Raw genomic sequence first — 13,404 nt, forward strand, 5'->3', positions numbered from 1 at the left:
TAAGCCCTGCACTGCAATCCTATTGTTATTATTATTAGTAGTAGTAGTAGCAGTAGCAGCAGCAGCAGCAGCAGTATACCACCCTTCATCTAAAGATTTCAGGGTGGTTCACAGCATAAAAATACAGAATAGAAACACAAAGTGAATAGTAGTAGCAATAATAATAATAATAATAATAATAATAATAATAATAATAATAATAAAAAACAATGGTCCTAAAGGATCTTTTCTGGCTCCCAGCATGTTTCTGAGCACAATTCACAATTCAAGAGCCCCAAATGTTGTAAGAGAGAATTCTCTGCTCAGAACCTCTGAAGCCTTGACTGCTCCTGTGAGCCTGGGGTGGGACTAACAGGGAAATAGCTCTTGTATCTTTCCAGGAAGCGTTTGCTACATGGCGACACCTGCAAGAAGGAGGCTGCTTGTGGGGGGTCTGGCTGGAGAAAGGAGGGGGCTCGGGCCCCTTGCTGTGACACATCCTTCCATGGGTGGCTTCAAGGTTGGGTCCCCCCTAGTAGTCTGAGTTGCCAGGGAGCCCTGTCCAATGTATGAGGAGGGATCTGGGGGTGATGGCCAGGAAGCAGAGCTCTGTGTCTTGTTTCCGCCTCTCTGTTTCCACCCTCCCATTTTTCTGCTGCCAGCTTTGGATTCCAGGTTCTGCGTGCTCCTGCCTGGAAAACCAAGGTTGTGTAAGGAGCCTGGGCATTCTAATCACATCTGCAGAGGACAGGGCTGCGTGGTACAGCTGCTGCGTGGTACAGCCAAGGCTTGTGGGCTAGTGATGCCCACCTGGGGCTCTCTGGGGCAGCAGCAACATCCCTGCTTGACGTGCTTCTTCCCATGCAGCTGGAGCAGTACCAGGGGCAGATGGCAGAGCTGCAGGAATACGTTGACTACGTGCGCGCCCTCAATGAGGTCATCCAGCAATGCTTCCGCCCTCTGACGCCCAGCGAAGAGAGCCTGGAAAACTCGGTGAGAGACCCAGTTGCAGGGTGGACAGGGAAGGATTTTGGTGGTGAGTGGAAAAGAAAACATTGGCGCGGCAAAGTGATGTGCCAAGCTGGAGGCTGACACTGCTTCAGGAGTAGCATCACCTGATATTGGGCCTCCTTCCTGTTTCAATGATATTCTTGCAATGAACCTGGTAAAATGTGGGTTGAATGAGGCAACTGTTAGGGGGATCTGTAGCTGGTTGACTGACCAAACCCAAAGAATACTCCTCCATGGTGCCTCGTCATCCTGGGGGAAAGTGACCAGTGGGCCTTCGCAGAGGAGACCCCGGGTTGCCCTTCCCCGTCCCTGGCTTCTCCTCCAGAAGCTTGCTCTCCCGAGTCCCCAGCTGCAGGGCCTGGTTTTCCTTTCTTCTGTGAGGAGCAGCGGAGACATTTTTCTCCTCAGAAGAGACCGGGATGGAGCCAGCCGGGCCCAGACATGGCAGCCGCCCTCCGGCTGAGGCCTTTTCCCGCCCTTTCCCTCCCCAGCTCAAAATGGCTCCCTCAGGCCGCTCTCCCCAAGCCCTTTCCCAGACAACAGGCAGCCTCTCCAGGGCCTCGGCCCAAGCAAGCTCTGGCTTTCTGGATTCCTTCATGACATTTCCACCCCGTCTTTCCCTTCCAAGGAGCTCCCGGTGGCGGACATGCTTCTCCTCCCCATTGCTGGCCCCCAGGAGGTTTTGCAGGAGATTCAAAGGGATTTCTCCCTCTCCACTTGATCAGAACAAAATCCCCCCAAGCTGCTGGCTCAAAGAAGACTTGGCGTGGAGGTCTGGGCAAGGGCAGCTCTCAACAGCTTCAGCTGGAAATCATCCCTTTTGACCTCAGGAGTCCCTGAGGAGTTTGAGGAACTCCCCTAGAAGATGGATGGGAAGGGCAGGAAAGGCCAGGAGTCTCTTTCCCTAGTTTCTTGAGGCTTCTCCTTTAGCTCCTGAAAAGGTAGATTTCCTTCTCTTAAAATAAGACGTTTTTCATAACTTTTTTTTTAAATGATATTTATTAATTTTTCACAGACAACAAACAATAAAAACAAAATCCAACATTTAAACGTTTAAACATTTAAACTACAAAAACAAGACATATAAAAAATACACTGTAGAAAAACAGTTGATAGAAAAAGGATAGAAAAAAAATAAAAAAATAGAGAATGGAGAATAAAAAGAGGAGAAAAAACCACCAAACAGGGCTAAAAATGTATTGATATTTTCAAATCTTATGTTTTCTTCACTAATTTCTTGACCTCCTCACACCTCCCATTTTGTATTCCAGTTCAAATATTAAATTCAGCAAATCCTTACCCTCTAGCATTTTATCCTTACTCCATATATTAACCTATTATTATAAATATCCATTTTCAATTATCATTCCCTATTTACATTTTCATTAGCATCTCTTTACCAGTACCACTTATTTTCAATCAAACGTCCTTTCAACATTCCTTAATTTTACAGTGCTTCTGCAGGTAATCTTTAAATTTCTTCCAATCTTCTTCCACCACCTCTTCTCCTTGATCTCGGATTCTGCCAGACATTTCCGCCAATTCCATATAGTCCATCACCTTCATCTGCCATTCTTCCAGGGTGGGTAGATCTTGTGTTTTCCAATACTTTGCAATAAGTATTCTTGCTGCTGTTGTAGCATACATAAAGAAAGTTCTGTCCTTCTTTGGCACCATTTGGCCGACCATGCCCAGGAGAAAGGCCTCTGGTTTCTTCAGGAAGGTATATTTAAATACCTTTTTCAATTCATTATATATCATTTCCCAGAAAGCCTTAATCCTTGGGCAGGTCCAACAGAGGTGAAAGAATGTACCTTCAGTTTCTTTACATTTCCAACATTTATTATCGGGCAAATGATAGATTTTTGCAAGCTTGACTGGGGTCATGTACCACCTATACATCATTTTCATAATATTCTCTCTTAGGGCATTACATGCCGCGAATTTAATCCCGGTGGTCCACAACTGTTCCCAGTCAGCAAACATAATGTTATGACCAACGTCCTGTGCCCATTTAATCATAGCAGATTTGACTGTTTCATCCTGAGTATTCCACTTTAACAGCAAGTTATACATTCTTGAAAGTATCTTGGTATTGGGGTCTAACAGTTCTGTTTCCAACTTTGATTTTTCCACCTGGAAGCCAATTTTTTTGTCTAGATTGTATGCCTCTCTTATTTGAAAATAATGAAGCCAATCTCGCACTCTGTCTTTTAATTTCTCAAAACTCTGCAATTTCAATTTGTCTCCTTCTTGCTCTAAAATCTCCCAATATTTTGGCCACTTGGCCTCCATAGTGAGTTTTTTTGAGCTTTTGCCTCCATTGGTGACAAACACCTTGGGGTTTTGTTTTCAAGTAAGTCTTTGTAACGTGTCCAGACATTAAACAGTGCTTTTCTGACAATATGGTTCTTAAAAGCCTTATGTGCTTTAACCTTGTCATACCACAAGTATGCATGCCACCCAAAAACATTATTGAAACCTTCTAAGTCCAAAATGTCTGTGTTCTCAAGAAGCAGCCAGTCCTTCAACCAGCAGAAAGCTGCTGATTCATAATAGAGTTTAAGGTCTGGCAGGGCAAATCCCCCTCTTTCTTTTGCATCGGTTAATATTTTAAATTTTATTCTGGGTTTCTTGCCCTGCCAGACAAATTTAGAAATGTCTCTCTGCCACTTCTTGAAACAGACCATTTTGTCCAAAATTTGTAACGATTGAAACAAAAACAACATTCTTGGCAATACATTCATCTTGATAACCGCAATTCGTCCCAGCAAAGAAAGCTTCAAGTTTGACCATATTTCTAAATCCTTTTTAACATCTGACCAACATTTTTCATAATTGTCCTTAAATAAGTTCCCATTTTTAGCAGTCATATTAATCCCCAAATATTTCACCTTCTTAACCACTGTTAAACCTGTCTCATTCTGAAACCTCTCTCTTTCAGTCATTGTTAAGTTATTCTCAAGCACTTTAGTTTTTGACTTATTCAACTTAAATCCTGCCACATGACCAAACTCCTGGATCAGTTCTAATACTCTTCTAACACTAGATTCTGGCTCCTGTAGTGTCAATACCAGGTCATCTGCAAAGGCTTTCAATTTGTATTTTTTGGCTCCGACCGTTATGCCTTTTATCAAATGGTCCCTTCTTATCATATTTAATAAAACCTCCAAGACGGAAATAAAGAGTAATGGGGAAATTGGGCAACCTTGTCGTGTCCCTTTCTCTATCTTAAATTCCTCTGTCACCACATTGTTAACTATTAATTTTGCCTTTTGTTCTGAATAAATTGCACTTATACCATTTTCAAACCCTTGACCGACCCCCATCCCTTGAAGGTTTTTCCTCATAAAACTCCAAGAAATATTATCAAAGGCTTTCTCGGCATCCACAAAAATTAGTACTGCTTTAGTATTAATATCCTCTTGCAGCTTTTCCAAAACATTAATTATATTCCTCGTATTGTCAGACAAATGTCTGCCCGGCAGAAAACCAGCTTGGTCTTTATGTATCACTTCCTTTAAAACTTTTTTTAGCCTCCTTGCCAAAATATCAGCAAAAATTTTGTAATCCACATTTAACAGGGATATGGGTTGGTAGTTCTTAAGTTGTGTCTTTTCAGACTGTTTTTGGTATGAGTGTAATATATGCTTCTTTCCACGACTCTGGCGCCTTTTCCCCCTCCATAATTTCATTGCAAACCTCCTTTACTGGTTGAATTATCCAATCCTTCAAAGTTCTATAGTATTTTGAGGTTAAGCCATCTGGCCCTTGAGATTTTCCCAACTGCATGTTCTGAATGGCACCTTCCACCTCCTGTTCTGTTATTTTGTAGTTCAACATTAACTTATTTTCCTGTGAGATTTTTTGTAATCCGTTTGCTTTCAAAAACTGGTCTATATCAAAGTCTTTCTGAGGCCCTTGTGTATATAGTTGTTTAAAATACCTCTGGAAACATTTTCTGATTTCCACTGGGTTCTCAATATTTTTTCCCTCCACTTCCAGGTTGGTAATAGTATTGAGTTTTTGTCTTTTCTTCATCTGCCAAGCTAGCAGTTTCCCACATTTGTTTGCTGATTCAAAAGTCTTTTGCCTCATTTGTTTAATTTTCCACTCAATTTCCTGGTTCATCATCTTCATATATTGCACTTGGGATAACTTTATTTCCCTCAAAATCTCTTGTGAATTGGGTTTCGATCTCAGTCTTTTCTCGCCCTCTTTTATTTTATCCAGTTTTTTTTCTATTTTCACATTCTGGGCTCTCTTCTTTAATGTGTTCTGTTGGATCAGAAATCCCCTCATAACTGCTTTACTTGCATCCCAAATAATTCTTTTTTCCACAGTGGTATTCAAATTTATTTCAAAGTAATCTCTCAAAGTTTTTTGGGCCTTCTGAATCACTTCTTGATCTCTAAACAAGGTGTCATTCATCCTCCATCTGAAGGAACCAGTTAATGTTAATCTCATCTCCATTTTCACGGCATTGTGGTCGGAGCACGTCTTTGGGCAGATCTCTACCTTCCTGATCTTGGGTGCCAGTCCTCTGGTTATCCAGATTTGGTCAATTCTTGTCCATGTCTTTTGGGCTTCAGAAAAGAAGGTTCCTTCTCTCCCCAGGGGATTCCTGGTCCTCCAAATATCAATCAAGTCCATATTGTCAGTCAATTCAAAAAAGGTCTTTGGTAGTCTACCATCTTTAGTAACTACCTGTCTCTGAGACTTGTCCATATTTGTAGATACCACCCCGTTCATATCTCCCATCAAGACGATATTGTAGTCCATATAATCCAGTAAAGTTTCATGCAGCTTCTTATAAAATGTAGATTTCCCCTCATTTGGTGCATATACACCTACTATCAGAAATTTTTCTCCTTGTGATTGAATTTCAATTGCAATATATCTTCCTTGCTCATCTTTAAAAACGAATTTCGGTGACAGGCTCTTTTTTCATAACTTTTGAATGTAACCGGCAGATGGAAAATCAGAAGTTCTTTTTATCTTTCTATATTGCTTCTTTTCCTCTTCTCTCTTCTCTTTTTTCCCTATCTTCTGTCTGCTTTTTATTTCTTTTCTTTTTCCTTTTGTAACTTTTCCCATCTGTTTTTTATGTACATTCATTTTCTATATCTTAAAGGTAAAAGGATCCCTGACCATTAGGTCCAGTCATGCCCGACTCTGGGGTTGTGGTGCTCATCTCGCTTTATTGGCTGAGGGAGCCAGCGTACAGCTTCCGGGTCATGTGGCCACCAGGACTAAGCCGCTTCTGGCGAACCAGAGCAGCGCACGGAAACACCGTTTACCTTCCTGCCGGAGCGGGACCTATTGATCTACTTGCACTTTGACGTGCTTTCGAACTGCTAGGTGGGCAGGAGCAGGGACCGGGCAACAGGAGCTCACTCCATCGCGGGGATTCGAGCCACCAACCTTCTGATTGGCAACTCCTAGGCTCTGCGGTTTAACCCACAGCGCCACCTGTGCCCTTTTCTATATCTTGTTGTACTTTGAAAAACTTTCACAATACAGTTATAGAAAACTAATGTACATAAAAAGAAAAGAAAACTCTTTTCCTCGTAGCCAATCCTTCACCTTGTAGGTCTTCTTCAGAGTCGGGGGCTTCGTCCTCTGATGCTCAACTCAGCGCTTTCCAAGGGGATCCTGATGTGCTTTTATCCCCAGACCACTTTCCATTCAGTTTTCCATAGAGCCCAAGACCTGGGAGGGCTTCCCTCTTTCTGCCCTAGCTGGCCGTCCCCAGATGTCCGGTGTGTCCAACATTTTTCTCTCAGACAGAATGCGAGCCTTCCCTGTTTGGCTCTTCTTTCTCAGGTCCATCTAAGGAGATGAAGGTGTCCTCATCCTTTATTTACTAAATGTCTTAATTTGTGTCTTACCCAGGCATATGGGGAAGACCTTGGGGACTCTCCACTCATTCTTTAAGGAAATGGCACCTTGGCTTGTTTTAAAGGACAATTTCCCGGTTGTTGACATCTGCAGGGCATCCCCTAGGACCTCGCATACGGTACTTTGGTGAAGCCCTATAAAGTAGATGGTTTCCCCCCAGCTGACACTGAGGAAAGGGGCTCAGAGGGTTGTTCATATTTGGTTTTGATGCAGAGGAATCCCAGCCCATCCTTTGGGGCTCCGGCTTCTACATCCTGTTCCCTGAAGACCCTCCAGTCCATTCTGGCCAAAAATGGGAATTGGGACCTACTGTGAATTTCTGTTTGAGGAGTGGACTGGAAGACATTCAGCCACCTCTGTTTTTCCCTCAGCCTTCTCTTAGTCTGATTCCTATGTTTTTGTTTCCATGCATTCAGTGGAGGTGTAGCTGTGTTACTGGCATGCTTATGTTCCAACTGAGCTTCTAGTATTGTGGTTCTTCAACAACCCCCAAGTATTTTGAAGAGTTTTCACTCACGTGGTTTTGCTTTTCAACTTTCCTTTTACCAGTGCTCTCATTCTTGGTCGGTTTTCTCATTGGAAGCCAAAAGTGACCATGTTGGATTGCCTTCGTGACTGGCAATTTAAATATATCTTGAATTTGATATCACTACAACATGTCTCACTGATTAAGTATCCATCTCAAGACCACTTGGCATATTTGGGTCAGGAGGATGATACATAGCTGTCAACATTTCCCTTTTTTAAGGGAAATTCCCTTATTCCGAATAGGATTCCTCGCAAGAAAAGGGGAAAGTGGACAGCTATGGGATGATAGCATGCCCCCAGCACTAAATAACTATGGGCGCCCAGTATCCTCACCCACAATGACTCTGTGGAAAAGCGGGTCCCCCTGGGAATATCTAGCATGCTGCACTTGTGTGATGTTGAGCAGGCCGCCTCCAGCACTCCTTTCCCTTCCTGTAGCGTTTGTGCCCAGAGATAAGCATGGGGCAGACTTTGTATGTGCTCGGGAGGGAGAGCAGCCCTTTGGGCTGTGCAGGCTCCTCTCGGGTGAGGTGCCCGGAGAGCCTGGCATGAGCCTGACCCTCAGCCTTGGCTCTTGCAGCTCCTGGACACCTGGGATGCCTTTGCGTACCAGCAGCGGGAGGTCTCGGACTTCATTTTCTCACGGCGCCTCAGCATCATCGCTGAGCTCAGTAGTTCCCTCCGGAAAGCGACCCTGGAGCTGCAAGAGCTGCTGACTGTCGTGACAATGGGGCGTTTCCAGGACCCCTCCCAGAACCCCCGGGCCATGGAAGAGGAGCTGCGCACTCTCTGCCAGTCCTTCCAGGCCACGGTGTGGCGCATCACTGATCTCTGCCGTTCCCAGCGGATCCTGACAGGTGAGCTGCCGGGTGCCCTTTCCTTGCAAGGAGGGAGCTCTCTTCTTCTGGGCCGGGTGTGAACCCTGCTGCGGCCTTTCCTGCCTCCTCAGGGGATTGCATGGACGTCACATTCATCACTGGGAAGCAGGGGGTCATCGAGATCCACATTCGCATCTGGCAGCTTTTCCGCATCATCACTGAGCAGATCACTGAGTGGAAGTGTCTGGCATTTGTCAAGGTAAAGAGGCGGAGGGGGCTGGGTTGGCCTCTCCCTGCCCAAGGAGAACCACTCTTGGGGTCCCAAACCTCAGTCCCTCCCTCTCCCCCAGCATGCAACCTAGGTGAGGCTGCCCAAGCATACCTCCTCTCCTCTCCTCTCATCCCCACCCCCAGTTCAACACCGGCTTGGCCATGGAGAAGACCGAAGAGTGGCAAAAGGAGGTGATCAGCCTGGAGCACTGCCTGCCCAGCCCAAACCCGGTGCTGCAAGCCTGCCTGCGCGCCATTGCCAACCTGCAGAAGTACCTCCCTATCCTCCTGAAACTGGGCAGCCACTTTCTCAAGCTCAGCTGCTGGAAGGAGATATTTGCTGGTGAGACCCTGGTGCTCAGGCGTGAGGCAGGAAGCACCTTGGCCCCTGCTGGACCCTGCCCTGGAGGTCAAAGTGCTTCCTCCTCCTCCTCCTCCTCTCTTTCCATGGTGGGAGCAGTGGGGGTCAAGAAGCCAGCAGGCAGGGAGGTGGGGAAGAAGCCTCCTCTGAGGACTCGGACAGAGCCCATCTCCTCAGCTGCCCCCCCCCTCTCTCAGTGATGGGCGTCAAGTGCCCCCTCAACATGCAGTTCACGCTGGGGCAGCTCCTTTCCTACCCGCTCCTGGAGCACAGTGACTCCATCTTCAGGGTGAGTAGCTTGGCATGGCAGGTTGGCAGAAGCTGGGCCCCCTGGAGAAAAGGAGGCTCCTTGTGCCCGTGTGGCCCAGCCTGGCACCACCCCACCACTTTCTCCTGGGGGGCTGTGACCTTCCTTGATCCCCAGGTCTATGCTTTGGAGAAGAGCCGCCACTACGCCAGGGACACCCTTTTCCGCCTGGAGAGATCCTGGGCCGAGAAGCAGTTCCGCCTCGTCAATTTCATCCTCAACGTTCCCCACAAGGAGCCGCATCCTGAGCGCTTTCGCCGGCCGGCTGCTGCACGGCACCGCCAGCCCAAGCTGGAATACATCTCTAAGGACAGTGGCACTTACGTTTTGTCAGGTGAAGCCCCAGAGTGCCAGCCTCGGCTGCAGTGGCAAGGGCTCCTCACTTGGGGAGGGGGGACTGAGCTGTGACCCAAGCAGGGAGAGTCCTCTGAAGGTGGCCACCGCTGCGGGAGCCCTCACGCCTGTGTGGCATGGGCAAAGGTGGGCTCTGCCTCCTTTCCCTGCCCAGCCCTCATCCTCTGGTCTCGGCCTCAGATACTGCAGAGCTGAAGGCGATGGTGGAGCACAGCCTCCTGACTCTCCAGAACATCATCCTCTCCCCGTTCTCCTCCGACATCCTGCTGGAGGCTGAGAGCTGGGCGTCCATCCTGCGTTCCTTTGGTGAGGAGCTGGGGCAGGAGGCCCTGGGGGGAGGGCAGTTCTGCTGCAGCCCTCTTTTTTGGGGTGGGGGGCAGCCATAGCTCTGGGCCAGCTTGGCCATGAGGGAGGAGGTGCTTTGCAGCAAAGAGAGAGTCTTCCCTATCCTCATCTCCACTTTGTACCTCAGAGTCCCTCCTCGAGGCCTGGGTCCATTTCCAGCAGAAATGGGTCTTCTTGAACATTGTTCTGTACGAGATGGACATCAGTCTCCCCAGCTCTGAGCTGGTGAGTTGCAGACGGGCCCTTTTAGCCCACGAGCCTCTTGGTTGCCTCTTCCCTTTGGGCACCCTTGCACTGGTCCCCTGCCCGAAGCCCCTTGCTGCAGCCCAGTCTTCTCCCTTCCCCTTCCCTGCAGGAGTCGCGGTTCCAGCGGGTGGACAGCCACTTCCGAGAGTTCATACAGGTGACCTGCAATGACCCGCTGGTGCTGTCCAGTGTGAGGCCCCCCTGTGGCTCCTGCCGCGAGAGCCGCTTTGTTGGGGGTGCCTTGCAAGAAGCCTTTGTGGACGGCTCCAGAGACCTGCAGGTCATCATCCGGGCCCTGGACTACGTGCTGGAGGGCACGCGCATGGGCTTTCCCCGCCTCTTCTTCCTCAGCAACGAGGAGCTGATCAGCCTGCTGGCCACAGCCTCTGAGCCAGCAGAGGCCTCAGTCTGGGCCCAGCGCTGTTTCCCCGGAGTGCGCCAGCTGGCGCTCATCGTGCCCTCCGCTACGCACAACCGTGGCGCCTTGTCAGCCGAGCTGCCGGTGGCGCAGGTGACGGGCCTGGTGGGGGACCAGGAGGAGGAGCTGGAGCTGTGCAGCATAGTTTGCCTCAGCCGGAAGGCCACCCAGTGGCTCTGCGCCCTGGAGCAGCGCATGAAAGAGACCGTCTTTCAGCAGATGCAGCAGTGTGTGGCCCAGCGCCTGGCACTGCGGCCCCAGCTGGATGTGGCCTTCAAGCATTGCCCTGGCCCCACCGAACTGCCCCTCCACATGGTGGTGGAGGGCTGGGCCACGCTGTGTCGCACCTTCCCCAACCAATGTGTGGTGCTAGCTGAGGAGGCCGTGTGGCGTGCCACCCTGGAGGAGGCCCTCTCAAATCAATGCTGCCAGCCAGAGCTGGAGCTCAAGCTAAGCCTGAAGCTGGAAGCCCTGGCCCACTACGTCCGCAACTTCCGCAACCTGCGCCCCTGCCGGCCCGGCAGCAAGCAGCTGGGTCTGCTGCTGGAAGTGCTGATCACCGTGACGGTGCAGCAGCGCGACACCCTTGCCCGGCTGCTCAAGTGCCAGGTGAGCTCCCCGCAAGCCTTTGAATGGGCCCGGCTCCTCAAGTACCACGTGGCCCTGAGTCCCGAGTGCGCCCAGGCGGCGGGGCTCCCTGCTGGCAGCCCCTGGGTGGGCAGCCCCCCTGGCTGCTGGGCAGAAGCCCTGGACCGCCGCTTCCGCTATGACTATGAGTACCTGGGGCCCTGCCAGCACCTCCTGGGGAGCCCCTCGCTGGACAAGACCTTCCTGGGGCTGCTCTTGGCGCTGGACGACTTCCGCTGTGGAGGCCTGCTGGGCCACCCGGACGTGGGCAAGTCTCACACGGTGCGGGGCCTGGCCGAGGCTCTGGGGCGCCAGCTGGTCATCCTGCACTGCACCCTGCAGATGTCGGTGGGCTGCCTCTCGCGCTACCTTTGTGGGGCGGTGCATGCTGGGGCACTGCTGCTGCTGGAGGCGGCGGAGCGGTTGGAGGCAGCGGTGCTCTCGGCCTTCAGCCAGCGCTTGGTTGACCTGCAGCGGATGTGCCAGAGCCTGCAAGGGGGCCGTGGAGGCACTGCAGGGGTGACCTCGGGGGGCGGCTCCCCCCATTCGAGCCAGAGCTCCGAGAGCTCTGGGAGCTCTGAGGGGGAGTTGCAGCCTGCCATCCCAGTGCTGGAGCTGGGCACCGATGAGGCCGAGCCCTGCCAGCCCCGTGTCCTGGGCAACATCCTCTTTGGGGGGCGGCTGCTGCGGGTGCGGGAGACCTATGGCTGCGTCATCACCCTGGAGCGCCTCCCAGAGGCCCTGTGCCTGGCCATGCGCCCCCTGGCCATGCTGCCCCCTGACCTCACCCAGCTGGCAGAGGTCACCCTGCTGGCCGCTGGCTTCCGGGAGGCTACCCGTCTGGCAGAGAAGCTGAACCACTTTCTGCGCCTGGAGGGGGAGCTGAACCCGAGGCCGCGCCTGGGCCGTTGCAGCCTCGTCCGGGAGGTGGTCAGGGTGGCAGTCGGCATCCTGTTCAGCCCTCCGGCCGGGCAGGGCTCCCTGATGCTCAAGTCCCGGCCCCCAGGCAGGGCCGCCTTCTTCCAGGGCCTGGAGGAGCAGCCGGCCATGGTCAAAGCGCTGTGCCTCTCCCCGCTGCTCAGCGGCCCCGAGTGCCCGCGGCTCCAGAACACACAGGACTTGCTGCGTGAGGTCTTTCCGGGAGCCCCCCTGCAGGCCTTTGAGTCGCGGGTGCCCTACCGCCTCCAGAGTGCCTTGGTGGCGCAGCTGCACGAGGACAAGCTGCAGCCCGAGCAGGAGCTCCTCAGCACAGCTGGCCAGCTCTTTCAGGCCCTGCGGGGGGCCCCAGGCGTCCTTCTGCTGGGGCCTGCGGGGGGCGGCAAGACCACCATGTGGCGCACCCTGGCCAAGGCCCTGAGCCGGCTGGCAGCCAGCGATGCTGCGCCAGGGGCCCACATGGCGGAGGTCGGCCCCGGCAGCCTCTTCCAGCCCACCAGCACTGTCTGCCTGTGGCCAAACTGCCTGAGTGTGGCTGAGTTTGTGGGGAGCCTGGAGGGCAGCATATGGCAGGATGGGGTCCTCTCCCGGGTTCTGCAGAGAGCGGCCACCTCCACCCTGGCGCGCAGGACTGGGGAGGGGAGCTCCCAGGAGTGGCTGGTGCTGGATGGGGCAGCCAGCGCAGAGTGGCTGGAGCCCATCTCCGCCCTCTTCAGTGCCAGACCTTCCCTCAGTCTGCCGAATGGGCAGAAGCTGCGCATCCCCGAGAATGTCAAGTTCCTCTTTGAAATGCCCAGCGCCTCCAACGTGGCCCCCTCCGTCTGCACCCACTACGCCTTGCTGTACTGCGGGGGGGCCAGCCTGTGGCGGGGACTGCTGGCCTCGGGCCTGGCCCCTGTGTACCGCATGTACAGCCTGACCCAGGAGAGCCTGGCCATGCTGCGCAGCCTGGCGGAGGAGCTCTTCCCCGCCACGCTGGCCTTCCTGCAGGAGCACTGCTGCTCGGTGCTGCTCCCCCACCCCCACCCCCAGGACCCCGTGGCCCAGGGCGTCCAGGAGACCACCACCTTCCTGAGGCTCCTCCTTGCCCTGCTGGAGCAACACCTGCGCCGGGACCGGGTCAAGCACCTGCCTCCTCCTCCTGCTGCTGCCGCCACTCAGGAGTCAACAGGTAAGTGACCCCCCCCCCGGGACCCCAGGGTGTGGGGAAGGAGCCTCTTCCTGCCAGGGCTGCCTCCCATGCTGTGGGGCTATTCCCGTAGATCCCTATTATGCCCTTTGTGTGTTTAGTGGTGGAGAGGCT

At 52.0% G+C, this 13,404-nt stretch overlaps 1 protein-coding gene across 5 annotated transcripts in view; it reads left to right on the forward strand.

Moving 5' to 3' along the window:
- The window catches only part of DNHD1 (dynein heavy chain domain 1), a 52,615-nt gene that overhangs the window by 12,809 nt on the left and 26,402 nt on the right, over positions 1 to 13,404 (forward strand). For 4 of the 5 annotated variants that reach the window (XM_083499056.1, XM_083499057.1, XM_083499059.1 and 1 more), the window contains exons 13-21: positions 847 to 972; positions 8,000 to 8,276; positions 8,369 to 8,496; positions 8,652 to 8,850; positions 9,066 to 9,157; positions 9,293 to 9,509; positions 9,710 to 9,835; positions 10,002 to 10,099; positions 10,230 to 13,272. In XM_083499056.1, coding sequence (XP_083355182.1) covers positions 847 to 972; positions 8,000 to 8,276; positions 8,369 to 8,496; positions 8,652 to 8,850; positions 9,066 to 9,157; positions 9,293 to 9,509; positions 9,710 to 9,835; positions 10,002 to 10,099; positions 10,230 to 13,272 — 4,306 coding nt within the window. Of the gene's footprint in view, positions 1 to 846; positions 973 to 1,787; positions 1,932 to 7,999; positions 8,277 to 8,368; positions 8,497 to 8,651; positions 8,851 to 9,065; positions 9,158 to 9,292; positions 9,510 to 9,709; positions 9,836 to 10,001; positions 10,100 to 10,229; positions 13,273 to 13,404 lie in introns of those variants that run through there. The other variant, XM_083499060.1, reaches the window with a different exon arrangement.

Source organism: Podarcis liolepis (genome assembly GCF_965112155.1).
Source record: "Podarcis liolepis genome assembly, chromosome: 4".
NCBI classification, from domain to species: Eukaryota; Metazoa; Chordata; class Lepidosauria; order Squamata; family Lacertidae; genus Podarcis; species Podarcis liolepis.